We start from the raw sequence: 24,450 nt of genomic DNA on the forward strand, positions 1-24,450 counted from the left end.
TTCAGTGCTGAAAAGTCTACTGTATTTCTTTATTACTACACACTATATGTTGGGGTCTACCCAATAACAGTGAAAATGTACACGTGCACTCAGTTTCAGAACTTTACATTCAGAAACTAGATGTGTGCTAGCTCAGCCATCCAGTGTATGAGTGTCTTGGTTGGCTGGAGTAGGTGTATGGTGTTTTTAGAGATGTATGGCATGTGCTTACAAAGCTTACCTGTCAAACCACTCCATAGAAAGCCCTTGCAGCTAATTTTCAAACATGCTGTACTTCTGTGCACAGTACGAATAATATATTAGCATCATGTGCACTTGACGTTGACAAACAATTACTTGCATATTTATATTTATTTCTGTACTATACTACAATAGCCCATATAAAAAAGTTAAATAAATGTTTGTCTCCCTAAAGAGTGTTTCATTTTACAAACAACCCAAAGATGTTCAATAAAATAGGCATGTAGGATTGCTGGAGTACAAATGCCAACTTGAATGATTTACATGTTCAGTCATCTAAATGGAGAAACTGGGAACGTTTACTTATGGCTAGGAGCATGTGGATGAACTGTAGCTCAATTGAAAACAAATAGTTGCCCATGCACAGAACGTATATCTATTTAGTAGAACTGTTCTTGATCTGAGGGACCATGGCAATATATTCCACCTATTGCTACACTGAAGAGACTAAGCACATTTTTCACGAGAAAAAGTTAAATGCTCGGCTGTAGTAATGTCAGAGTGAAAGGGAGTTGACAAGTGTAGCAAAATACTCCATGTTACAGAAAATAATCATAACAAAATACCCCGTGATACATTGAAATTCTCAAAAAACTGCAGTATGTTACAGAAAGACTGTAGCAAAGTGCTACTTGGTATAGCAAAAATTTTAACCATATGCCACTCAATAAGCACAAAATATTGTATGGTTTAACACACAGAATTCTCATACATCCGCAGCATAACAGGTGTACAAGCACAAAAATACACTAGGAGGTGGACTTTACAGTCTATGTTGTTACTATGTTGACGGATTTAGAACATTTTAACTGAGATGAAATATAGCATATCAACTGATGGTTTCATATATTAAAAGTTTGTGGTTATTAAAGTTGATATATGATTAGTGTATGACTTTCACCTCATTAAAGTTTGCAACTAAAGTGTGTGGAGCTCTACAGATAAAATACTATCTAGATGGTAGCATGTCAGGCACTTGAGATATATTTTTAATGTTAATAGCGACTCATTACAGGTGACCAAGAGAGCTGAAATTCCTCCGACAAACATTACAGAGATTTCACTGGGACACCACATCCTTCTATCACAACAGGACATGAACTGTCCTAAAATTAGAGCAGAATTGAGTGTGTAATCATCTAACTGGCTGTTGTGGGTGTGCGCTACCTATAGAGTAGAATAGGTGTTGGGCAACTGCCCACATTCTTGTATGATGATCCAAAAAATTACGATTTTTATTGCTACCGAAAATTAATTGGAACATTCCACTTTAATGCAAACTTTGAATTATTGTTCTACTCGCCCTAGAAGTGGAGTTATTACCATTTTCCCCCACGCCTGCAGAGGAAATGGGCGGCCACTGAATGCATCTAACACCCTCTCGTGACTTCCTGGCGAACTGCTTGGGATTTTCTCGGCATGTTACGCATACAGAGAGTGTGCAAGAGTTGGCTACATTGTTTTGTGTGACAAATGAAGCGCTAAGAGCGCGAAACATCGTATCTTTGCTGTTTACTGTTTCTCATTAGTTCAGTGTTCCGCATGTTGTTAGTAGTATTATACTTCTTGTGTAAAGCGTTGTTCTGGTTACGATGCCACGTTTTAGTAACCGTGCATATAAGAAGAGGAAGAACGTAGGGAAAAGAAAATTAACACTAATACCAAGTTGCGATACTACAATTACTGAAACAGTGCGTTCTTCTGCTAAGAAACACATGGCCGACCATAGCCCTGTTACATCTTCTAGCAAGAAGTTGACTGGTGGAAGTGACAGATTTCGTGAATATGTTAGTGACAGTGATGATATTAACGAAGTACTGAATATTGGATTATTATTTTCTGTGATGAAAGAAAGTGTTCTGTGCAAAATGTGTTCAAGTGTAGGAGTAGGACTAGAGGTAACAAAGCACTTTGGTTTAGCTTGTGAGATGAAGATAATCTGTGCATGTTGCAAGTATCAAGTGACTTTCTACAATGCACATGCCAGTCTCTTTGGTGAAAATGGACGATCTAGAGTGTTTGATGTGAATGTTGGACTTGTGTATGGTCTTCGATCCATTGGAAAAGGGTCTGCTGCTGGTAAACTGTTTTGTGGTATTATGAACTTGCCATCGCCTCAAAGCAAATTTGGGTACTACTGTGAACTGGTAGGATCCTCTGTTGAAGATGTGGCTTTGAAAACCACGAAGGAAGCAGTGGAGGAATCTGTAGAAATGAACGGTGGTTCTAGGGATTTGGTAGTGGCATTAGATGGTTCCTGGCAAAAGAGGGGTCATAAATCCCTGAATGGGGTTGTAACTGCTACTTGTGGTGATAGTGCAAAATTGATAGATGTTGCAATATTATCAAAACATTGTAGGTGCAAAAATAAAATCAAAGGAGAGCACAGTGGAACCTGTGGGGCAAATTTTAGTGGATCATGTGGAGCAATGGAAGTGGATGGAGTTAAACAAATTTTTGAACGTTCAGTTACCAGATACAACGTTAGGTACAAATACTACCTTGGGGATGGTGACTCCAAAGGTTTCAAGACTATAGAGGAACTGAAACCATATGGAAATGAATTTGTAGTTGAAAAGTTGGAATGCATTGGGCATGTGCAAAAGCCTATGGGTGCACGGCTTCAAAGGCTCAAACAAACTTCGGGTTCAAGTAAGCTCAGTGATGGAAAGACAATAAGAGAGAGAGTCAGGCTTACTGATGAGGTGATTGAACGTCTACAGAGATACTATGGGTATGCTATAAGGCAAAATACTAGTAATTATTAGTGACATGCGAAAAGCAGTGTGGGCATTGTTCCTTCATACTGCCTCTTCCAATGAATACCCACAACACAGCCTGTGCCCAAAAGATTCCTGGTGCAAATATAATGCAAAAAAGGACTATGATCACAAACATGGTTTGCTAGCAGCTGTGATAAATGCAATAAAATCAATTTTTCATCACTTAGCACAGCCAGAATTGTTACGCAAATGTCTACACGGAAAGACGCAGAATCCTAACGAGAGCATAAACAATCTGATTTGGAAAGTCATTCTTAAAAGGGTGTTTGTAAGCATAAAAACATTGCACTTTCGCATTTATGATGCAATAGCAACCTACAACCAAGGGAACAGTGTGAAGTGTGAAGTTCTGAAGCCATTAGGATTTACAGCTGGAGTGAACACGGTAAGAGCACTAAGAAATATTGACAGAGAAAGGATAAGAGGAGCAGAAAGGAGAGAAAGGCATATGAAGTGTGATGGAACAACAGGCCAGAAAAGAAGACAGAAGGGGAAGCTTTTGGAGGAGGAAGAAGAAGACCCTGATAATCCATCCTATAGTGCAGGAATGTATTGAGAAACTTTGATAGCCATTTCCCATTAATTAGAATTTTTCGAATATAAGGAACATTTTCTCAAAATCCACTCAAGCTAGAGAGATGAAATTTTTATACAGCACTCCTAGTGGTCAAACTTACATTGTAACACAGCCATTTGGCAATATGTTCAGTAGTTTCATTTCAGTTTAATTATAAAGCAATTATTTGTAAAAAAATTTGGGTCATTAATAAAAAACTAATTGGAAGGAAACTAGAAAAGATACTCCAAAATCCCTCTGTCATAACTGCAATACTAAACCACTCTATATGTAAAAAAATTCAAATTTTTCTATTTGGTAGTTTATTCATAAATGTTCCTCAAACTTAGTGATTTTAACATGGGCATCATAGGCACCTCCGGCTCCCCTTAAGTCAGAAACAAAGTGAGTCGATGAAGATGGCAGTCAAACGATAATTTTTCAGCAAAAGTTTCACAAATAATTTCACACAAATCGTCCTCACCGACGCCTGCTTGCACTTCTATTTGATAAAATTAAAAAACTACACAAGTGCGACTAGGACTCACGCACTGATGATCCCATACAAACTATATCGTGTATATACATAATAATAATAATAAAACCCTTGGAGGCCCAGGAAAAGAATAGGCCTCCGGTATGTTCTGTCAGTTGTAGAAGGCGACGAAAAGAACAAACCACTAATAGAAATAACCCCCCTTTTAGTGTGATTAGTTGGTTCAGGACAGAACTAATGAAGCCTCGGACAAGCGCTGTCATGGTTGGGGATGACGCTTGAACTCTATGCCCGTCCACAATGGTAACGACACTGCTAGCCACACGGAAAATGATTTAAATCCAAATAGAGGTGTTTTGCAGGATATGCTTCCTGCAACCACCCTAGAAGGAAAACAATGACAGAGGATGAGATGGTCAGATGAAGTAAACCGACACCTCATGTTCTGTTATTGCCAAGCAACAAACTTAGGAACCAACACAACTGGATACAGATCACAACTATACACAGCATTTATTACCAGATACCCAGAATTAAAAGTTTTAACAGAACAACGACTAGCAGATCAGATCCGTGTAATAATAAAAAATAACAGGATACCCCAGTCAGAATTAGAAAACATCAAAAAAGTACAACAAATACTGGAACAAAATTATGTGCAACCAGAAGAGGAAGAAAATGCACTAATGGACTCAAACATCCCAGAGGAAACAAAGAACAACACCCACCAATTAAACAATCAGAGGAAAACGAAATCTTAAGACAGCCACCAGAACAAGCACAAATAACGCACAAGTCGAAAAACCAATAACAACTATCAGCACAATCATACACAACAAAATAAATGAAAATACAACTATGGAAGTGTTACAACTACTGGTTTATACAGAGTGTTACAAAAAGGTACGGCCAAACTTTCAGGAAACATTCCTCACACACAAAGAAAGAAACTATGTTATGTGGACATGTGTCCGGAAACGCTTACTTTCCATGTTAGAGCTCATTTTATTGCTTCTCTTGAAATCACAATGCCCCCATAAATGAAAGTCAAGAGAGTTGAGATCAGGAGAGCGTGGAGGCCATAGAATTGGTCCGCCTCTACCAATCCATCTGTCTCGGAATCTGTTGCTGAGAAGCGGACGAACACTTCGACTGAAATGTGCAGCAGCTCCCTCATGCATGAACCACATGTTGTGTCGTACTTGTAAAGGTACATGTTCTAGCAGGACAGGTAGAGTATCCCATATGAAATCATGATAACGTGCTCCATTGAGCATAGGTGGAAGAACATGGGACCCAATCAAGACATCACCAACAATGCCTGCCCAAAGTTCACAGAAAATCTGTCGCATGTCAACACAAGCACCGAAGTCAACATTACCTTCCTTGAATTGGGCCAACTGGCGGTGAATCGAGGAAGTACAGTACATACTGACGAAACTAAAATGAGCTCTAACATGGAAATTAAGCGTTTCTGGACACATGTCCACATAACATCTTTTCTTTATGTGCGTGAGGAATGTTTACTGAAAGTTTGGCTGCACCTTTTTGTAACACCCTGTATAGGAGCACTCACTACACTAAATGTACACACTAGGCAGAGATCAGAACCAACCAACACACAGAAGAAAGCAACAAAACCAACATGACAACACAGGCTACAGATCAGAATAGAAAAAACTGAGAAAAGACGTCGGATTGCTAACACAATTTATAAGAAATGAAATATCAGACAAAAAACGAAAAAGGTTACGTAAAATCTCACAACAAGAAGCGATAGAGCAATTAGATGAAAAGAAGCAAAAATTACAGGCATTGGCCAAACGACTTAGAAGACACAAAAAAAGTGAAAATACATAGAAGGAAACAAAACCAAACATTCAACACAAACCAAAAGAAATTTTACCAGACAATAGATAACACACACATTAAAACAGACAATCCACCAAACATAACATACATGGAACATTTCTGGAGCAACATACGGTCAAACGCGGTACAACGTAACAGACATGCACTGTGGATACAAGCAGAAACAGACACATACAAGACAATACCATAAATGCCTGAAGTGATAATTTTGCGACCTGAAGTCACCCGAGCAATTAATTCTACGCACAATTGGAAAGCCCCCGGAAAAGATAAAATAGCAAATTTCGGCTAAAGAAGTTCACCTCAACACATTCACATCTAACTAAATTATTTAACAGTTACATTGCAGACCCATACACAGTCCCTGATACACTTACACAAGGAATAACGTATCTGAAACCTAAAGACCAAGCAGACACAGCAAACCCAGCAAAATATCGCCCCATAACATGCCTACCAACAATATACAAAATACTAACTTCAGTCATTACACAGAAATTAATGACACATACAACACAGAACAAAATTATAAATGAAGAGCAAAAAGGCTGCAGCAAAGGAGCACAAGGATACAAAGAACAACTGATAATAGATGCAGAGGTGACATATCAAGCTAAAACTAAACAAAGGTCACTACACTATGCATACATTACCAAAAAGCTTTTGATAGTGTACCCCACTCATGGTTACTACAGTTATTGGAAATATACAAAGTAGATCCTAAACTGATACAGTTCGTAAACATAGTAATGAAAAATTGGAAAACCAAACTTAATATCCAAACAAATTCAAATAATATCACATCACAGCCAATACAGATTAAGTGTGGAATATACCAAGGAGACTCATTAAGTCCTTTCTGGTTCTGCCTTGCTCTGAACCTACTATCCAACATGCTAAATAATACAAATTATGGATATAATATTACTGGAACATACCAACACAAAATCACACATTTGCTATACATGGATAATCTAAAACTACTGGCAGCAACAAATCAACAACTCAAGCAATTACTAAAGATAACAGAAGTATTCAGCAATGATACAAAATGGCTTTTGGAACAGATAAATGTAAGAAAAATAGCATAGTCAAGGGAAAACAACACTAAACAAGAAGATTACTTATTGGATAGCCACAGCTACTGCATACAAGCGATGGAATAAACAGATGCCTATAAATATCTAGGATACAGGCAAGAAATAGGAAAAGATAATACAAATATTAAAGAAGAACTGAAAGAAAAATATAGACAAAGACTGTAAGTAGGCTGTTTAGGTTCTTATATTGGTAACGCCACCGCCACGTAGCGCTATATATGAAAATCACTGGCTGTGCTGTGTGCAGTCTGTGGATGGGTGGCATTGTTGTAATATTCGCTATTGTAGTGTTGGGCAGTTGGCTGTTAACAGCGCGTAGCGTTGCGCAGTAGGAGGTGAGCCGCCAGCAGTGGTGGATGTGGGGAGAGAGATGGCGGAATTTTGAGAGCGGATGATCTGGACGTGTGTCCATCAGAAAGAGTAAATTTGTAATATTGGATATCATGGACTGATATATATATATATATATATATATATATATATATATATATATATATATATATATATATATATAATCACTTTTGAACACTATTAAGGTAAATACATTGTTTGTTCTCTATCAAAATCTTTCATTTGCTAACTATGCCTATCAGTAGTTAGTGCCTTCAGTAGTTTGAATCTTTTATTTGGCTGTCAGTAGTGGCGCTCGCTGTATTGCAGTAGTTCGAGTAACGAAGATTTTTGTGAGGTAAGTGATTGACGAAAGGTATAGGTTATTGTCAGTCAGGGCCATTCTTTTGTAGAGATTATTAAAAGTCAGACTGCGTTGCGCTAAAACTATTGTGTGTCAATTTAATGAGGATCAGAATAAGTAAAGTGAGAAATGTCTGAGTACTTTCAGTTCTGCTCAGCTGTTTGAAAAGAAAATAATGTAGGAGGTTTATCAGCACAGTCATTCATAAATTTTTCTAAGGGGACGCTTCAAGACTAACAAAAATACTGAAAACAGAATTGACAGCAAGAAACAAGACAAAAGGTATAAATACCTATGCTATACCAATATTGACCTATTCATTTGGAGTAGTGAAATAGAGTAACACAGAACTAGAAGCACTCAATACACTTACACGATCACAATGCCACAAATATAGAATACATCACATACATTCAGCAACAGAAAGATTCACATTAACCAGAAAGGAAGGAGGAAGCGAATTTATCGACATAAAAAACCTACATTATGGACAGGTAGACAATTTAAGTAAATTCTTTATAGAACGAGCAGAAACTAGCAAAATACACAAAGCAATCACTCATATAAATACATCGGCTACACCACTGCAATTTCATAACGACTTCTACAACCCTTTAGATCTCATTACATCAAGAGATACAAAGAAAGTAAATTGGAAAAAGAAAACACTACATGGCAAGCACCCGTATCATCTAACACAGCCATACATCGATCAAGACGCATCCAACACATGGCTAAGAAAAGGCAATATATACAGTAAGACGGAAGGATTCATGATTGCAATACAGGATCAAACAATAAACACCAGATATTACAGCAAGCATATTATTAAAGATCCCAATAGCACAACAGATCAATGCAGACTTTGCAAACAACAAATAGAAACAGTAGATCACATCACAAGCGGATGTACAATACTAGCAAATACAGAATAGCCCAGAAGACATGACAATGTAGCAAAAATAATACATCAACAACTTGCCATACAACATAAACTAATAAAACAACACGTTCCCACATACAAGTATACACCACAAAATGTACTGGAGAATGATGAATACAAATTATACTGGAACAGAACCATTATAACAGATAAAACAACACCACATAACAAACCTGACATCATACTCACCAATAAAAAGAAGAAATTAACACAACTAATCGAAATATCCATACCCAATACAACAAATATACAGAAGAAAACAGGAGAAAAAATTGAAAAATACACCCAACTGGCTGAGGAAGTCAAGGACAAGTGGCATCAGGATAAAGTTGACATTATACCAATTATACTATCAACTACAGGAGTCATACCACACAATATCCACCAGTACATCAACGCAATACAGCTACATCCAAACATATATATACAACTACAGAAATCTGTAATTATTGATACATGTTCAATTACCCGAAAGTTCCTAAATGCAATGTAACATATACCGTACAGTTAAAAGGAAGTCACGCTTGATCAAGGTCCGCGTCACTTTCCATTTGTAACCAGACGTAACGTCTGAGAAAGGAAAATAATAATAATAATAATAACTGACATAAATTTCAACTTTATTTGTTGGTTTTTGGAGCGAGTGGTTCTTTCGGACATGTCCGAGTGTGGGATGGCCGAGGGGCGTACCGAGATAGTCTGTGCAATTACCATAAACACTATATCCAGGTGGTGCAGTGGTTAACGCAGCTGTGAAGTAAGTAGGAGATCCCAGTTTCGAATCCCGGTCTGATACACATTTTCACTCGTCGCTGCTGACTCCGCATAAGATCCCGATGCGGCTGACTTCATGAATTCCTTACCGTTCCATTTCTTTTTCCCTCCTCTCGACCTACAATACACATAATATATTTCTGCAAAGGCTGCAGGTACCTTGCTGTAGATTCATCGACGGGTGGAACGTGTTGGTGTGTGTCTGCGCTGTAGGACGCGATGATTGCGTCACTAATCGCTTCACTGATGGGTGCATGAAGTGGTTCAGTATCCACTGCGGCACCACGCGGCTGGTTTTGTGAAGTTTGTGGAGCAGCGGCAGAGGTTGTGGGAGCAGAGAAAATACTGGAACAAAGTATCACTGTACTCGTATACACTTCACGGGCACTAGGCAGGTAGGAAGTGTTTATACAATGGTGTGCCGATGACGTTTTCTCTTCCACTTCCCGAAGCGAACTGTAAATTTCATCTTCATGCCTCTACCAATTCCTGGGCCCTCCTTATAGACGACCACATGTTTTGACCGCATTGACTCAGAAGCTATTTACTCCGCCAATAGACTGTAGACTTCAGTATTTGATATATATTTCAACTTGGTATCTCTACCTATTCCTTAGAAAAACAGAGGCCTTAATAATCAGACACTCAGATGACAACAAATGGTCAAAAATATTTTATAAGTGATATGATTACAAATTAACAATTTTCGGAATTTTTTATTTACTTGTACAATGAAGTCTTGCTTCTTGTCTACTTTCATGTTTTTTGGTAAGTGGGAGGTACTGTGTATATTATGATGAGTGAGTTCGAGATTATCGAAGTACATGACACAAATGGCAGTTATCTCTTTCATTGTATTTACTTAGAAGCTAAAATTTTTCACACCTGTTAGGGACTGTAGACATTGACATCATTTTCAACTTGATATTTCAACCCATTCCTAAGGAAAACTAGTCTTAATACTTCAACAGGCAGACAGACAGACACAGATGGAAGCACAACAAAGTGATCCCATAAACGTTCCGTTTTTGCTGGCTGAGGCACAAAACAGAAAATGATTTGACCGCTTCAAAGGCAACAATAGGTGTATGGCTACTGATAATATTAGTTTATATGCATTCACGTCGCATTTTATAGATTACAAGATTCAAGGCGTAGCCCTCCTCGAGTGCTTCCTATCTGAAAAAGACTCACTGCAGAAAACATTTCTAATCATCAATTATAGAATCAAGCTTAAAACCACTTCCTGGGTTGTGGTGGCTTCAATTTTGGCAGGCATGCCTTTCCACTGCCGCCATTAACTACATGTACAGCCGATATCGATACATGCCCGGGCGAGGATCTTTGAGCGAGCAGTGTGTTGCTGGGTTTGGTGGTATGTGGTACCGGAGTTAGTGGGAGACCAGGTGACCGGCGAGCTGGTTTTGTGGCACATCTGCTGCCCGGTGGTGGAGGTCGTGAATCCGTAAGTTATTAGATTCGTCGCAGCAAAAGTTTTCTGGCTGGATTATTTATTGATAGCGGTGAGTTGCGGGAAGGGCAGCTGATGCTGTGTGCAACCTGGTTAGCAGGCATCTGGCCAACCATGGAGGGCTAAACATTACGTCACCTGTAGATCACCTGTATGGATTGGAGGCAATAACATCCCTGGAAGTCATGGCTCCCTCACACCTGAGTGGAGTTAAGTGTTGATCTTTTATCAGTACTTTTTATCGTAAGCCCACATCTGTGTTAATGTTGAATAAGACTCGTCATGTTCATTAGGCCTACAAGTGATACTGAGGATGGTCACCGGTCAGTGCAACTGATTTTAATCTGTTTGTTCCAGATCATGTTCATTGTATGAATACTTTCTGTTGTAAACTGAGTTGATGTAATTGGGACTGATGTGTAGACTGCATCGAAGGCAAAGCACTATTAAAAGAAGATGACCCCTGGTATTTGGATTGCAACAGACCAGTTCTCAGAAATGTCGATATGAAGACCTAATGTGTCATTATCTGGGATGTGGCTGATTTGAATCTGCTGTGGCCTGTCTCTGAATCCTCTGGATATGATGGAGAGCTGTTCCTTTCATAACCCAATGCCTAACCTCTGTAACAAACATCTCTGGCTCTACTGTTTTCTCCACCAACTCTCCTCCCTACCATAATGCGTAGGTTACATCATCGTCAGAATCCTGAAGGTGTAATGCTTCAACAGTCCTCACTTCAGCAGCAAGACACATTGCACACTCCTGCAACCAACATTTACCTTATGGCTCTTAGCATACACACAAAAGTTTCAGGTCCATCTTTATATACTTTCCTTTGACACTGCTTATGGCGAAAAACCAAGTTTCATATTAGTGCAGTAAATACATGTGCATACTTACTTCGCTGGCTGGAATTTTACCCATTTTGGTCGTGAGAAGTAGAGTTTTGGGAGACCAACTTTTGAATTCGAATTTTCATTTTTCATTAGGAGATATGCTTCTCTTATTGATCTTGTCATACATCTTTCTTTCTTTTTAACTTTTTCACCATTTTCGCTAACAAAGATAACATCAGCCTGAGTGGGACTTTGCCTGCTGCAATCTTTGTCATCACCTAAGTAATATTTGGGACCAACAGTACGAGTATCATCTTCGAATGGATGCTCACAGTAAGAATCTGAGCATGCCCAAATATCTTTCTCATTATTTATTGTACGAGTCTTTGGAATCAAATAATGTGAGGAAGTGGGTATATTTTCTGAATCTGCTGGTGAGAGTAGTCACCTTGTCAGTATAGGTGACTGCTGAGATAGCCATATTTAGGTTTTGAAACCACACATCATGCACATATCACTATCTTCAGGTTCTGCACCACGTGCTTCTACATTATACACTTCACAAAGTTTTGAAGATGTTGCGGCCGGCCGAAGTGGCCGTGCGGTTAAAGGCGCTGCAGTCTGGAACCGCAAGACCGCTACGGTCGCAGGTTCGAATCCTGCCTCGGGCATGGATGTTTGTGATGTCCTCAGGTTAGTTAGGTTTAACTAGTTCTAAGTTCTAGGGGACTAATGACCTCAGAAGTTGAGTCCCATAGTGCTCAGAGCCATTTTTTGAAGATGTTGCATGTGCAAAACTTGTTTCATTTTCTTCCACTTTTCTTTTTACATGCTGTTTTCTTCTTGTGTTTCTTACCTTTCCTGGACATTTAAGGGAGGATGTAGTAGGGGCTCCAAACAAATGATAACATTCAACTCATCAACAACTTCACACCCAGGAATATAAACATCTGTACTGTCTTCTTCAGTTTCACATTTGGGTGATGGTGATTGATCAGATGGGTTGTCACTAAATTTATTCTTGTAGTGAGCATAGCAGTTCTTGTACAATGGATGTGATGCTAATATTGTTACTTGAGGATCAAGATATTTCTGCAATACCTCTTAGAGATTTCCAACAACTGTTTTCATAGTCCACATACTCACTCTTTCATCACTGTATTTCCTCACTGACACTGTATCTAACAAAATGTTCAAACAAAACACAGAACTTGATGCAGAATGTTTTATGTGCAAGTCTTCAATCGTTTGTTATAAACAGAAGAGCACTGGAAACAGTATTGCCAACATGCGTATTTTACGCTAGAAGTTCAGTGATGCGAAATATGGAAAATGTTGAACAATTTTTACACTTTACACAGAAAAGTATTGCCTACTGTGTTTGCAATGACTACTAACATATTAACCAAACTGTGTAATTCTCAACAGTTCTTGGATTGGGGGTTTTCGAGTAAATAATTCGTAAAAACTCATAGAAATGTAATTCCTTACATTTTTAGTAACAAATATTTACATAATACAGATTGCTGGAGCAAAGAAGGTACCTTTTATAATTACATCAGTAGTATCTGGCAATATGACAGAAAAGATACCGTTCTGGGACTTTACTGATTAGAAAAAAAAATTAAGTGGAAAAGTTAACGTAAGTTTCATAATTTCATCTTAAATTTGTACGTTAAAGGAAGCCCATAAGTGTGTGAGCGTCAGATAAATTTCAACACACTAAGAGGGAGCTTTAACGCAAAAAATCTGCAGATCTCCAGTACTTATGGTTTTTTTTGTTCTCTAGTGTTGTAAGAGTTATTTACAAAATAAACATTTTCCCAACGGCCATACCATTTACAAAAATTAAGATACATCAAAAACATTTTATTTCTCAACACATATGATATAGATGTGATACATATTTTTTCTAGAGAAATTCATGACAAAGAGCTGACAAGACCTGTATGATTTGAGATGAAATCACCCTGGTAATGGTGCCCATACAGCACAGCAATAGTAAAGCAGAGGACAAGTGTAGTGTAGGCAGTCTCTTTAGTAAACTTTTTTACATCTTTCAAGTGCTCTGCCATTCAAATGCAGTCTTTGGCTTCCCTTCCCAACAACATAATCAATGTGATTGTTCCAACCGAAGTTGAGCATAGTTGTAACTTTTAGGTATTTAGTAGAAATGACAACCTTTAAATTTGAGTGATTTATCGTGCAGACGAAATTTAACGGATTTCCTTTGGTATGCATGTGGTTGACCTCACACTTTTTCTTATTCAGTGACAATTGTCACTTTTCACACCATGCCATTGTTTTACCTAAATCACTTTGCATTTGGTTTTGATGTTCTGATGACTTACCTGTAACATCAATTTATGTATTTATTTATTTGATCCTTTAACGTGATCTGATTAGTGCCATCAGGCCCTCTCTTACTTCGGATCAGGGTTTCACAAATACGGTATTTATCAGATCACTGTTATATAAGAAAAGAACAGTTTCAGTATCCACAGTATTAAAATGATGTAAGTGTCCTCAGTGGCAGTGTGAGTAAATTAGACTATGAACTAACAGCGTTAATACTGGCATTACCTGTACTACTGCAGCTGCAGCCACTAATAGTGATACTAGTGGAACTAATTATTATTATTATTATTATTATGATAATACGCTAATAATAAATTTTGACATTAATAACAATAATGATAGTGGCCAATAAAACAAGAATTTATAGGTCTATAAAATACATGTTTTCTGATAAAGCATGTGTTGGAAAAGGAAATTTAAGAACATTACATTGGCTAATAATAGTGGGAAACGAGGAGATCAGGTTGGAAGGAGGTTTGTACAAGGGCAACGAGTGCATACAAGTACAATGGTAATTGTATTGTTACTTTGGTTGATATGTCATCACCTATATTCTGAAGCTAGAGATGTTATTTCCTAGTATAAAATAATACGGGAAATTGTTCCAGAGTCAAGTTCCCGCTACTGACAATAAGAAGACTTCGAGAAGGTGACTGAACGATGCTGTGGAACTGAGAGGATTTTTCTCAGATGGGAAGGGCGTTCCTGCTGCGTTGTTCAGACCAGAGCGTTAGGGTCGAGGAAAGATACCAGGGACAGTGTTCATTGACAAGACAGTATAGAAGACAGATGGTGTGGAAATCTCGGCACTTGTCTGCATGCAGCCACAATAACTGTCCTTGTAATGGTGAAATATGATAAAAGAGTCGAACATCACAGATATAACGAACACAGGCATTCATAACAAGTTCCAGGCGTCGTGAGATTTCCTGGGAAAGGCCTCGCAGGATAACATCGCTGTGATCAGTAACGACACCATCATCTCCAAACAATCTAATGGGCTGATCAGGTTGTTTCCTAAATCGTTTGTATAGGTAGCTATATTTCTTCTCTCAAGTTAACGGATTTTACTTTTTTATTGAATGTGCTGAGCTTTGCTGATGAGTATTTTATTCGCCAGTAGCTTTGTCTCCCATTCCCTTCCAAGTATTAACTTCGAGTTACCTATGCCTATCAAACTCTGATCCCCTTCTCGTACTTTATCAATTTCTCTACCTCTACATATATTCTCTCTATTTTCTCGCCCTTGGCTTGTGACGTAGGCATAGAAACCTTTATTATTATGGTGGGTGTTGCCTTATTTTGAATCATAACTGTGTCGCTCATACCATCAACTCTGTTGCCTGTATCACTGTTCATAGCGAAGCAAACACCCATTAGGCCATAAACCAATTATTTTAGGAACTAGTGAATGATAGATCTATTGTTATTCGATTGGGACAATTACTGTCATACAAGAATTAAGGCTTCATGTGGACTGCTTCTGCAGAATAGCAACTAACACATCTAGGTCGAGATACGTTCTTTTTTTCCATAAACCCTTCATATGTACGCGCCTGCTCCATTTCTGAATCGTGAGGTGGTGAAGGATTATAAGCTGCCAGGATACAGCTGTGTCTTGGGGAAAGGAACTACGGTGATAGTTCCTGTTATGGGACTCCATTATGGCAGGGAGTTCTTTCGAAGCCCTGAGAAATTCGATCCAGAGCACTTCTCTGAGGAGCAGAAGGCATCCAGGCATCCCTACAGCTAATGCCTTTTGGCATTGGTGAGTCACTGCTCCGTTCATCTTTATTGCTTTTTTTAGAATTTGTACACAATAAGTATCTCAATTAGATTTCTTATGCGCACATGCTACGCATTGATGGATAACTATGTTAAATGTCCTCTACAAACAACTGACGGTTGGTGCCACTCTCAGTTTTCAACAAAATTGGGAAATGGAAGTATCTGTGGTAAATATACTCAGTTCATTGGAGGTAAATCTCAAACCCAAGTACTGTAAATAATATAAGATGATAGTACACTGCTTTTACGCACAGAGCTGAAAGAAATGAGCAACAAATAGCCTATAAAAAGTCTCACAGTTTGTGTTGCTACACTGCCATTTTCTTTCTATGCCCATGTTGTTCCTTATCTTTATTTCGTTCCGTAATGGATTTCTAATTTTGGAATCTCATTTCTAAGTGACCCTTTTCTTGGAATTTGTCCTTACGTCTTTTAAATAATGAAAGTGTCTACAGGGCTATGTCACTTATTCTGTATCTTTTTATGGATTTTTCTCTACAATGTAAATATTTAATTTTTTGTGTCCATATTAAATAATGAAGTTGTTGACAGTCTTTAAACTTGGGAGATCACTTAGACATTTGGAAAGGTTGTCTGTGGCCACAATGGCGGGGACAATAAGTCACTTCTTAGACGAGACGATAATGGGCGGATAGGACCTGCCTCATATGTACACCTAGTCCCGTCGTCTCTTGGGAATTAGTGCAGCTTCCTCAACTTTGGGGAGGATGGTGAATAATTGATAATAAAGGCATGGACAGGTTTGGATTTCAGGGCTATCCAGGTTTGCAGTTTGGGGCTCCTGAACGTCCACTACGAAAATTGCGAACAAAGGGCTACATTCATCGACACTATGCACCACATATTGGGTTGTGGCCAGCTCCACTCTGGGCCTCGCATCACGAGGCAGCACTTGGGAAATATGTAGTTACTTGTGCTTCTCCAGTATCAGGAAACCACATTAACCATGTACAGTACGCACTAGACGGTGAAATCCTATTTACATGTTTAGGCCAAAACTACCCTAGCCTTTCAGGTCAATAAGCTCTGTCCAACGTTTTACAAGTCGATAGTTATGATCACTGTATTCCAACTTTTGTAGATTTACAAACACATATCTACGGCTACTATAACCTCTAAACATACTGTCACAAATACCTTTAGACGTCGGTAAAAGTAAGAAAGAAGGATTCAGGCATAACGCCCCATCGACATTGAGGTCACTGAAGACGTAACAAAAGTTCACACTGGGGAAAGGAAGGAAAGAGTTATGAATTTGATGCGTTCTTTGCAAAGGAACCATCCTGGCAAGCGCCTTGAGCGATTTAAGGCAACCTCGGAAAACATAACTCTGGAGGATTGGAGGGGACTGAATCACAGCCTTCCTGAATGCGAGTCCAGTGTTCTACCAAAGCAGGTTCTCACGACGTGTTTAGGTGTGGGTACATATGGAAACCAGTATTCTACCACTGTGGTATGTCACTCGCCATGTAAGTGTGGAGACAGGTGGAATCCAGTGTTCTACCTTTGCGGTACATCACTCATTGTATAGGTGTGGGGATAGGTGGAATACCACTGTGGTAGTTCACACATTGTGAAGGGGTGAAGACAAGTGGAACATAGTGTTCTGCCGCTGAATATGTCACTTGCTTTCTAAGTATGTAGACAGGTGGAATCCTGTGTTATACCTCAACAATACCTCACTCAGTATGTATGTACTGAGGCAGGTGAAATTCAATGTTCTAATTCTGTGGTACATGACTTGATGTGCAGATTTGTACAGATGAAATCCAGCGTTCCATGACTGTGGAACCTCACTTGGCGTATAGATGTGGAGACAGGTGGAATACAGTCTTCTACCACCCTACAGTATTTCACCTGGTGTGTATGTATGTAGGTAGTTGGTTACCACTCTGGTACCTCACTTTGGGTGTATATGTGGAGACAGATGGGATTCAGTGTTCTATCACTTCGATATCTCGCTTGGTGTGTAGGTGTGAAGACAGGGGGAATTCAGTGTTCTACCAGTGCAGAACCTCACTCGGTGTGTAAGAGTTGAGGTTGGTGTAATCCAGTGTTCCATCACTGCAGAGTCTCATTCGATGTGTAGGTTCTGAGGGAAGTAGAATTTGGTAGGTTTGGCCACTGTAATCATCCCAGTTTTCATCAATGATTGTTGGATAGATGCACATCATTGAGGTTAGTCAGTTGTGGAATTATGGAACAAGTTTTATTCTCAAGTATCATGAGTTTTAGAGAAGAAGATCTGCCCCATAAAAATCAACATGGATTCCAAAAGGAAAGATATTGCGGTACTCCACTCGATCCGTTCGTTCATGAGATGCACAGCGCGGCAGACTTCGGCGTTGGGATTAATGCCGTGTTCCTTGACTTCAGAAAGGTATTGATGCAGTCCTGTACAGTTGTTTAGTGAAGAGAATACGATCGTTTCTGAGTATCCGGCCAGATTTGTGACTGGAAACAAGAGTCCTTACAGATACAACGCAACACGTCGCTCTTGTCGGAAGAAAATCGACATATGTAATGCTAATATCAGAAACAACCCAAGGAAGTGTGATACAACCGTAACTGTTTACAATACTTGTAGAAATTATCTAGTGAATAGGTCATAAGCCCCATGATGCTGTCTGCAAATGATGTAGTTGTCTGTAACAAGGTTGCAACTTCAAAACACCCTAGGGAACGCCTACAGAAGATTGATTAAGGGTGCAGGAAGTGTCAGTTGACAGTGAGTGTAAATAAATGTGACATACCGTGCATATATTAGACAGGAAATCCACTATAGTACAATTACACTATAGATGACGAAATGCTGGAAACAGTAACTACTGTAAAATGTCTACGAGTAACGATTCGGAGGCACTGTATGTGGAATGACCACATAAAACTAATAGTTGGAAAAGCAGATGCAAAACTGAGAGTCGTAGCAAGAATCATAAGAAAAAGTAATAAATCTACGAAGGAAATGGCACACAAAACACGCTTTCGACGGATTTTTGAGTACTTCTCATAGATCTGGGATGCTTACGAGGTAAGTATTCTAGAAATACGACAGTCATCTGGAGGAAGTAAAATGTAGACGCGCTCCTCGTCCAGGCCCGGAAGGTCCAAGGGACGTGATCCAGTCGTCATGGGGCCCTCTTCCCTGCAGATTCATGAAGATTCAGTATGGAGTGACATGTGGTCAGCACACCCCCCTGTGGGCCGTTTTACCGACTTTCCAGACATGGAGCCGCTACGTCTCGTTCAAATAGCTCCTCTTAACATCACGACAATTGGTGAACCCCGTATCAGTCTTTCAGCCAAGGAAAAATCGTGGTAGTATTGGGAATCGACCCCAGTTCTCTCCATGGCAGCCATCCACGCTGACCACTAATCTATGGAGGTGGACCTCTTGACCAAAGCCTTTTCATAATGAATTCTTCAAGGAATATGAGCTGAATTTTTTCTATCCTATGGTGTTAATTATATTATAGACCTTTAGAATCCAGTCACCACACACTTCTTGTGCACCGGAATCATCATCGATTGATGTACTTTCACAACTGATGGAGCAGACTTCTGATACATTTTTATCAATTTTGGATACACCACCATTGGCACTAAGCCGTCGGAAGCAAATAGTGCACAGACGGTGTGTAACACCAGCTATTATTTGAATGAAGCGGAGGTCGGGTTGGTAAGTGACTTACATTAATAATGCATTAAATGTAGAAAAATTAACAAAAATTACTCTGACATCAATACCATCGTTGCGCCGGACCCTGAACTTATCAACTTTGTACTGTACACACAGAAAATGTTCCTAATTAATATGAAATACACAGCAATAATAACAACAGTCAGTAGAGGAAATAATGAGAGACATAGCAAATAATATAAGGTTTTTGTGTACTTTATTTCTTAGTGGTCGTTCTTTATCATCAGTTTGATTTGTACAGTGTTCAGAAATGCTCGATGAGGATGCGATAAGGTATTACAGCCTATGCGTTATGAGGTAAAAATGTAATTCTGAGGTCTGTCACATGTGCAAATGTACGGAGTTGGACAAAAATATGGAAACACCAGAAACACAACACACTGTCATACAGTGTAGAAAAACCGTTGCCATTTAAAACGGCTTCCAGTCGTCTCAGAATGGATAAATACAGTACTTGTACGGTTTTCTAGGGAATATTGTACTATTCTTCCTGCAAAATACTGACAAGTTCAGATAACGATGATGGAGATGACGCAGGTGGGCCGGGAACACCCACCCATGTCTCGCAAGTAGGCTCATTAATACTGAGATCTGTTGTCTGAAGTGACAGTGGAGATGCGATAATTCATCCTCGTAATCAAAAAACCAGTTCTGTGTTACGCGAGCTGTATGAACGGAAGCTTGTCGTCTTTTAACACAGCATCAGCACTGGGGAGCAAACATTTTACTATGCTATGGACGTGATCAGCCAAAATGGTCACGTAATCTTTCGTAGTAACGCAGCCTTACGATAATAGTGGATCCCAAGGAATATCACGATTTGTTGCCCCAATCATCACCGAAACTACACCATGTTTCACTTCTGGGACGCAAACTCAGCCGGAAGTTGGAAAGTGTGAAAGTGTGAAGTATGAAACAAGACTCATCCGACCAAATGACTTCCTTTCATTTCCCCATCGTTCAAGTGTTACGGATTCAGCACCACTTTTTCCTACATTTGCATCTACATGGATACTCTGCAAATTATATTTAAGTGCCTGGCAGTGGTTCATCGAATCACTTCACAATTTTGTGTTATTCCAATCTCGTATAGCGCGCGGAAAGAACGAACACTTGTATCTTTCCGTATGAGCTCTGATTTCCCTTATTTTATCATGGTGATCGTTTCTCCCTATGTAGGTCTGTGTCAACAAAATATTTTCGCATTCAGAGGAGAAAGTTTGTAACTGGAATTTCGTGAGAAGATTCCGCCGCAACGAATAACGCCTTTGCTTTAATGATGTCTGTGGTGTCACCGCCAGACACCACACTTGCTAGGTGGTAGCTTAAATCGGCCGCGGTCCATTAGTACATGTCGGACCCGCGTGTCGCCACTGTCAGGATCGCAGACCGAGCGCCACCACAAGGCAGGTCTCGAGAGACGTACTAGGCACTCGCCCCAGTTGTACGGACGACATTGCTAGTGACTACACGTACGAAGCCTTTCTCTCAATTGCCGAGAGACAGAATAGCCTTCAGCTAAGTCCACGGCTACGACCTAGCAAGGCGCATTAACCATATCTGGAGAGAGTCTCACTTGTATTATCAAGAGAAATGTACCACAAAGAATTAAAGTTAAGTATACGAGAAGCTCCGTTCTTTTCTTTATAGCATTCATAGAGTATCCTGTTTCAGACTTAACGCAAGACGGCGTGAGTTGACGCGTGCCCTTTCGGCTACTTCAGTGTGGCGTAGCTAGCTTGTTACGCCACAACAATGTCCACCCCAATCCTGTATCATTTCTGTGACACTCTCTCCCATATTCCGCGATAATACAAAACGTACTGCCTTTCTTTGAACTTTCTCGATGTACTCCGTCGATCCTATCTGGTAAGGATCCCACACCGCGCAGCAGTATTCTAAAAGAGGACGGACAAGTGTAGCGTAGGCAGTCTCCTTAGTAGATCTGTTACATTTTCTAAGTGTCCTACCAATAAAAAGAAGTCTTTGGTTAGCCTTCCCCACAACCTTTTCTATGTATTCCTTACAATTTCTCTTGTTCGTAACTTTAATTCCTAGGTATTCAGTTGAATTTACCGCCTTTAGATTTGACTGATTTATCGTGTAACCGAAGTTTAACGGATTACCTTTACCACTCATGTGAATGACCTCACATTTTTCGTTATTTAGGGTCAATTGCCAATTTTCGCATCATACAGATATCTTTTCTAAATAGTTTTGCAATTGCAGCATCCCTGATGAGTGGTTTTGGAATTTCGGGTCGAGCTGCGATTCCCAGGTTGTGGAGCTCTTTCGACGTTGTTTCATTGGTGAAAAGATTCACGATTGCGAGATTCAGTTTTGCAGTGACCTTTGCAGCTGTCGTCCTCTTATTTTTCGTAAATTCCTCTTCAATGACTGTCCGTGACGATCATCCGACACATTATTTTTCGCAACGCTCCTCTTCAATGACCCTCTGTAACAACTGTTCAACACATACTTTTGTCCAAGTTGTGACTTAGCACTTGATGTTTTTTCGCTTTCCCTGTATGCGGTATCAATCTTCGATACGGTGCCTCTCGAAACACCAAACACTTCGGCCACTTTGGATACGAAAGCATCCACCACATGAGCCCCCGCAATTGTCCACTTTCGAATTCACTTAGCTCTGACGTAATGTACACACAGCTACCCAGAACAACATTCTGTCCACAGCTAACTCTTTCAAAGTGATGAGTACATTGCACAAGTGCCATTCGTGGTCTGACGCAACCTGCAGGCTTGCTTAGTGCCCTCGTTTATGCTGAACCATACGTTTCTCGCTGTGTTTCAACACTTTTTTTCAACCTCTGTAACTTTGCAGTTACCTATTTCGGATTAGTACGAAATATATTTCGATTTATGTTAAATGTTACGTTTCCGGTTTTCAACAACATAAATTATTCAGTACATCCGGAATTTGGCGTCCAATGGGTTGTGATACTACATTATTCAGCATTAAAGAGCTAATATTACCACCAGCTGAAACTACTGCAATGGGAATACATAATTTAACTGGATCTCACGCATTGAGACATGCTTGTTGCAATTATAATTGGTTGTAATTGCATAGAACTTACATTGTATCCAGTCTTCAGATGTCACAAAAGAGGAGCGATGAAATGTAAAGCAGATCTCCGAAAATCACTTCCTTTATACTACTAAGACAACTGGCAAAGGAAAACATTAAATAATACATCACATAGATCTGTCGTGGTTCAGACACTGAACTTTTCTTGCGAGGCTGCCAATTGTTACAATTCAGCTACGACAAAAGGTTGTCGGAATTGGTTCTGAATTATGTAAAAAACTTAAAACACGTTCCTCATGTCGCTCAAACGCAGATTTTATTACCTTTTGTCTTACAAAATGTGGATCGAAAAGTCGGGGATGGGGAAATTTTGCTACAAAATTCAGTAACTCATTGCTTGCAAAACATCAAGAGTGCAGATTGCCACACATACTCTCTCTCTCTCTTTCTATTACCCAAGGATTATTCCGTCGTGTGGGTTCCATTTTTCAAAAATTAAGTGAATTTTATTTTATTTCACTTCATAGTCGGAGGTGTCTCTTGTTGCCTGAGACGTAAGTTAAACTTGGGAGGGAATTCACGAGGGCCACCCGTCCTTGAATGATGAATACTTTGTTCTGCGACTTATAGTATATTAACTGTTTGTGTATCGTATATTCTGAGGTGAAGATTGGGGAACAGCCCATAATCCGCTGAAACGAGCGCGGAAATTCTTCAAACCGCACTCAGGCTATGTTGTGTATCAAACCAATAGTCTCACAGTCTTATTTGGGATGTTGAGTGGAATGAATTTTTTGATTCATTGTTATGAAATTACGAGACTGATAATATTTAACATTATTTTCCGCACCATCAACGAAATGATGGAACCTTTATTTTGTTGCAGGCATGCGTTTTGGCTTGATGCAGGTAAAGACGGCGATCGTACATCTGCTGTCAAAATTTGACATTCTGCCTGAAGGAGACAAGCAGCTACGCATGGATCCAAGCCTCCCAGGACTTATACCGATCGGCGGAATCAACTTTTGGGGTTCGAGCGGCGACAACAGCCTGCGTGCTGAAGATCTTCTGCTGCTGTGGACAGCTCTGTAGAAATGTCTACACACACTGTGTTCACATTCGCTCGCCAGTGGATCCAGCATTAGCCCTCTTCTGTGATGGAACATAAGCATCATCTGATTAATCAGACTGTTGCTTAAGATTGTGAACCAGTGTCCAATTTTCTGCTGATACTGCCGCTCTAACGACAGGTGTCATTCGTTTTTCCTGTATTGTGTGGTACGTTCATTACGCCAGAAAGATTGAATGGTTATTTATCTAACTATTAAAATGTTTGTATTGTGTTTCATGCTACTTAGTTACATTGTTACTTCTGTATGTTATGGAGAAGAGTCCTTTCCTCACCTGAAACCTAGGGTACGTAAGCTATTTCCTGCATACTTATCCAGCGGTTTGAAACATAAACACGTTCGGCGTGTTTCCTATTTGTGTACCTTTGTGAACATCAATACTGATCGTGTTATACTCCTGACCTTCCTGTGTTTCCATAGTTAATTAGCATGAAAGCTTAGAAACCCACCATAGCTGTTTTTTTAGTTGAATTCCTTAAGCGAAGTCCAGTTCCACTCCGTACGAACATCTTGAGGCGACTTGCGGTTGAAAAAGAAAGGCATTAGGTTAAAATCCACTAAAACATCCACGTGATATATCATATGTCACTGTCACAGCGAATAATCACCAGCAGTCTTTGTACGTAATACAAAGTG

At 39.6% G+C, this 24,450-nt stretch overlaps 1 protein-coding gene across 1 annotated transcript in view; it reads left to right on the forward strand.

The window, feature by feature from the left end:
• Positions 1-23,776, forward strand: part of LOC126263349 (cytochrome P450 6k1-like) — a 110,185-nt gene extending 86,409 nt beyond the window's left edge. The window contains exon 6 of the mRNA XM_049960438.1: positions 23,594-23,776. Coding sequence (XP_049816395.1) covers positions 23,594-23,776 — 183 coding nt within the window. The remainder of the gene's footprint in view (positions 1-23,593) is intronic.
• Positions 23,777-24,450: the final 674 nt, after the last annotated feature.

This window comes from Schistocerca nitens, chromosome 6, assembly GCF_023898315.1.
Source record: "Schistocerca nitens isolate TAMUIC-IGC-003100 chromosome 6, iqSchNite1.1, whole genome shotgun sequence".
NCBI lineage: Eukaryota > Metazoa > Arthropoda > Insecta > Orthoptera > Acrididae > Schistocerca > Schistocerca nitens.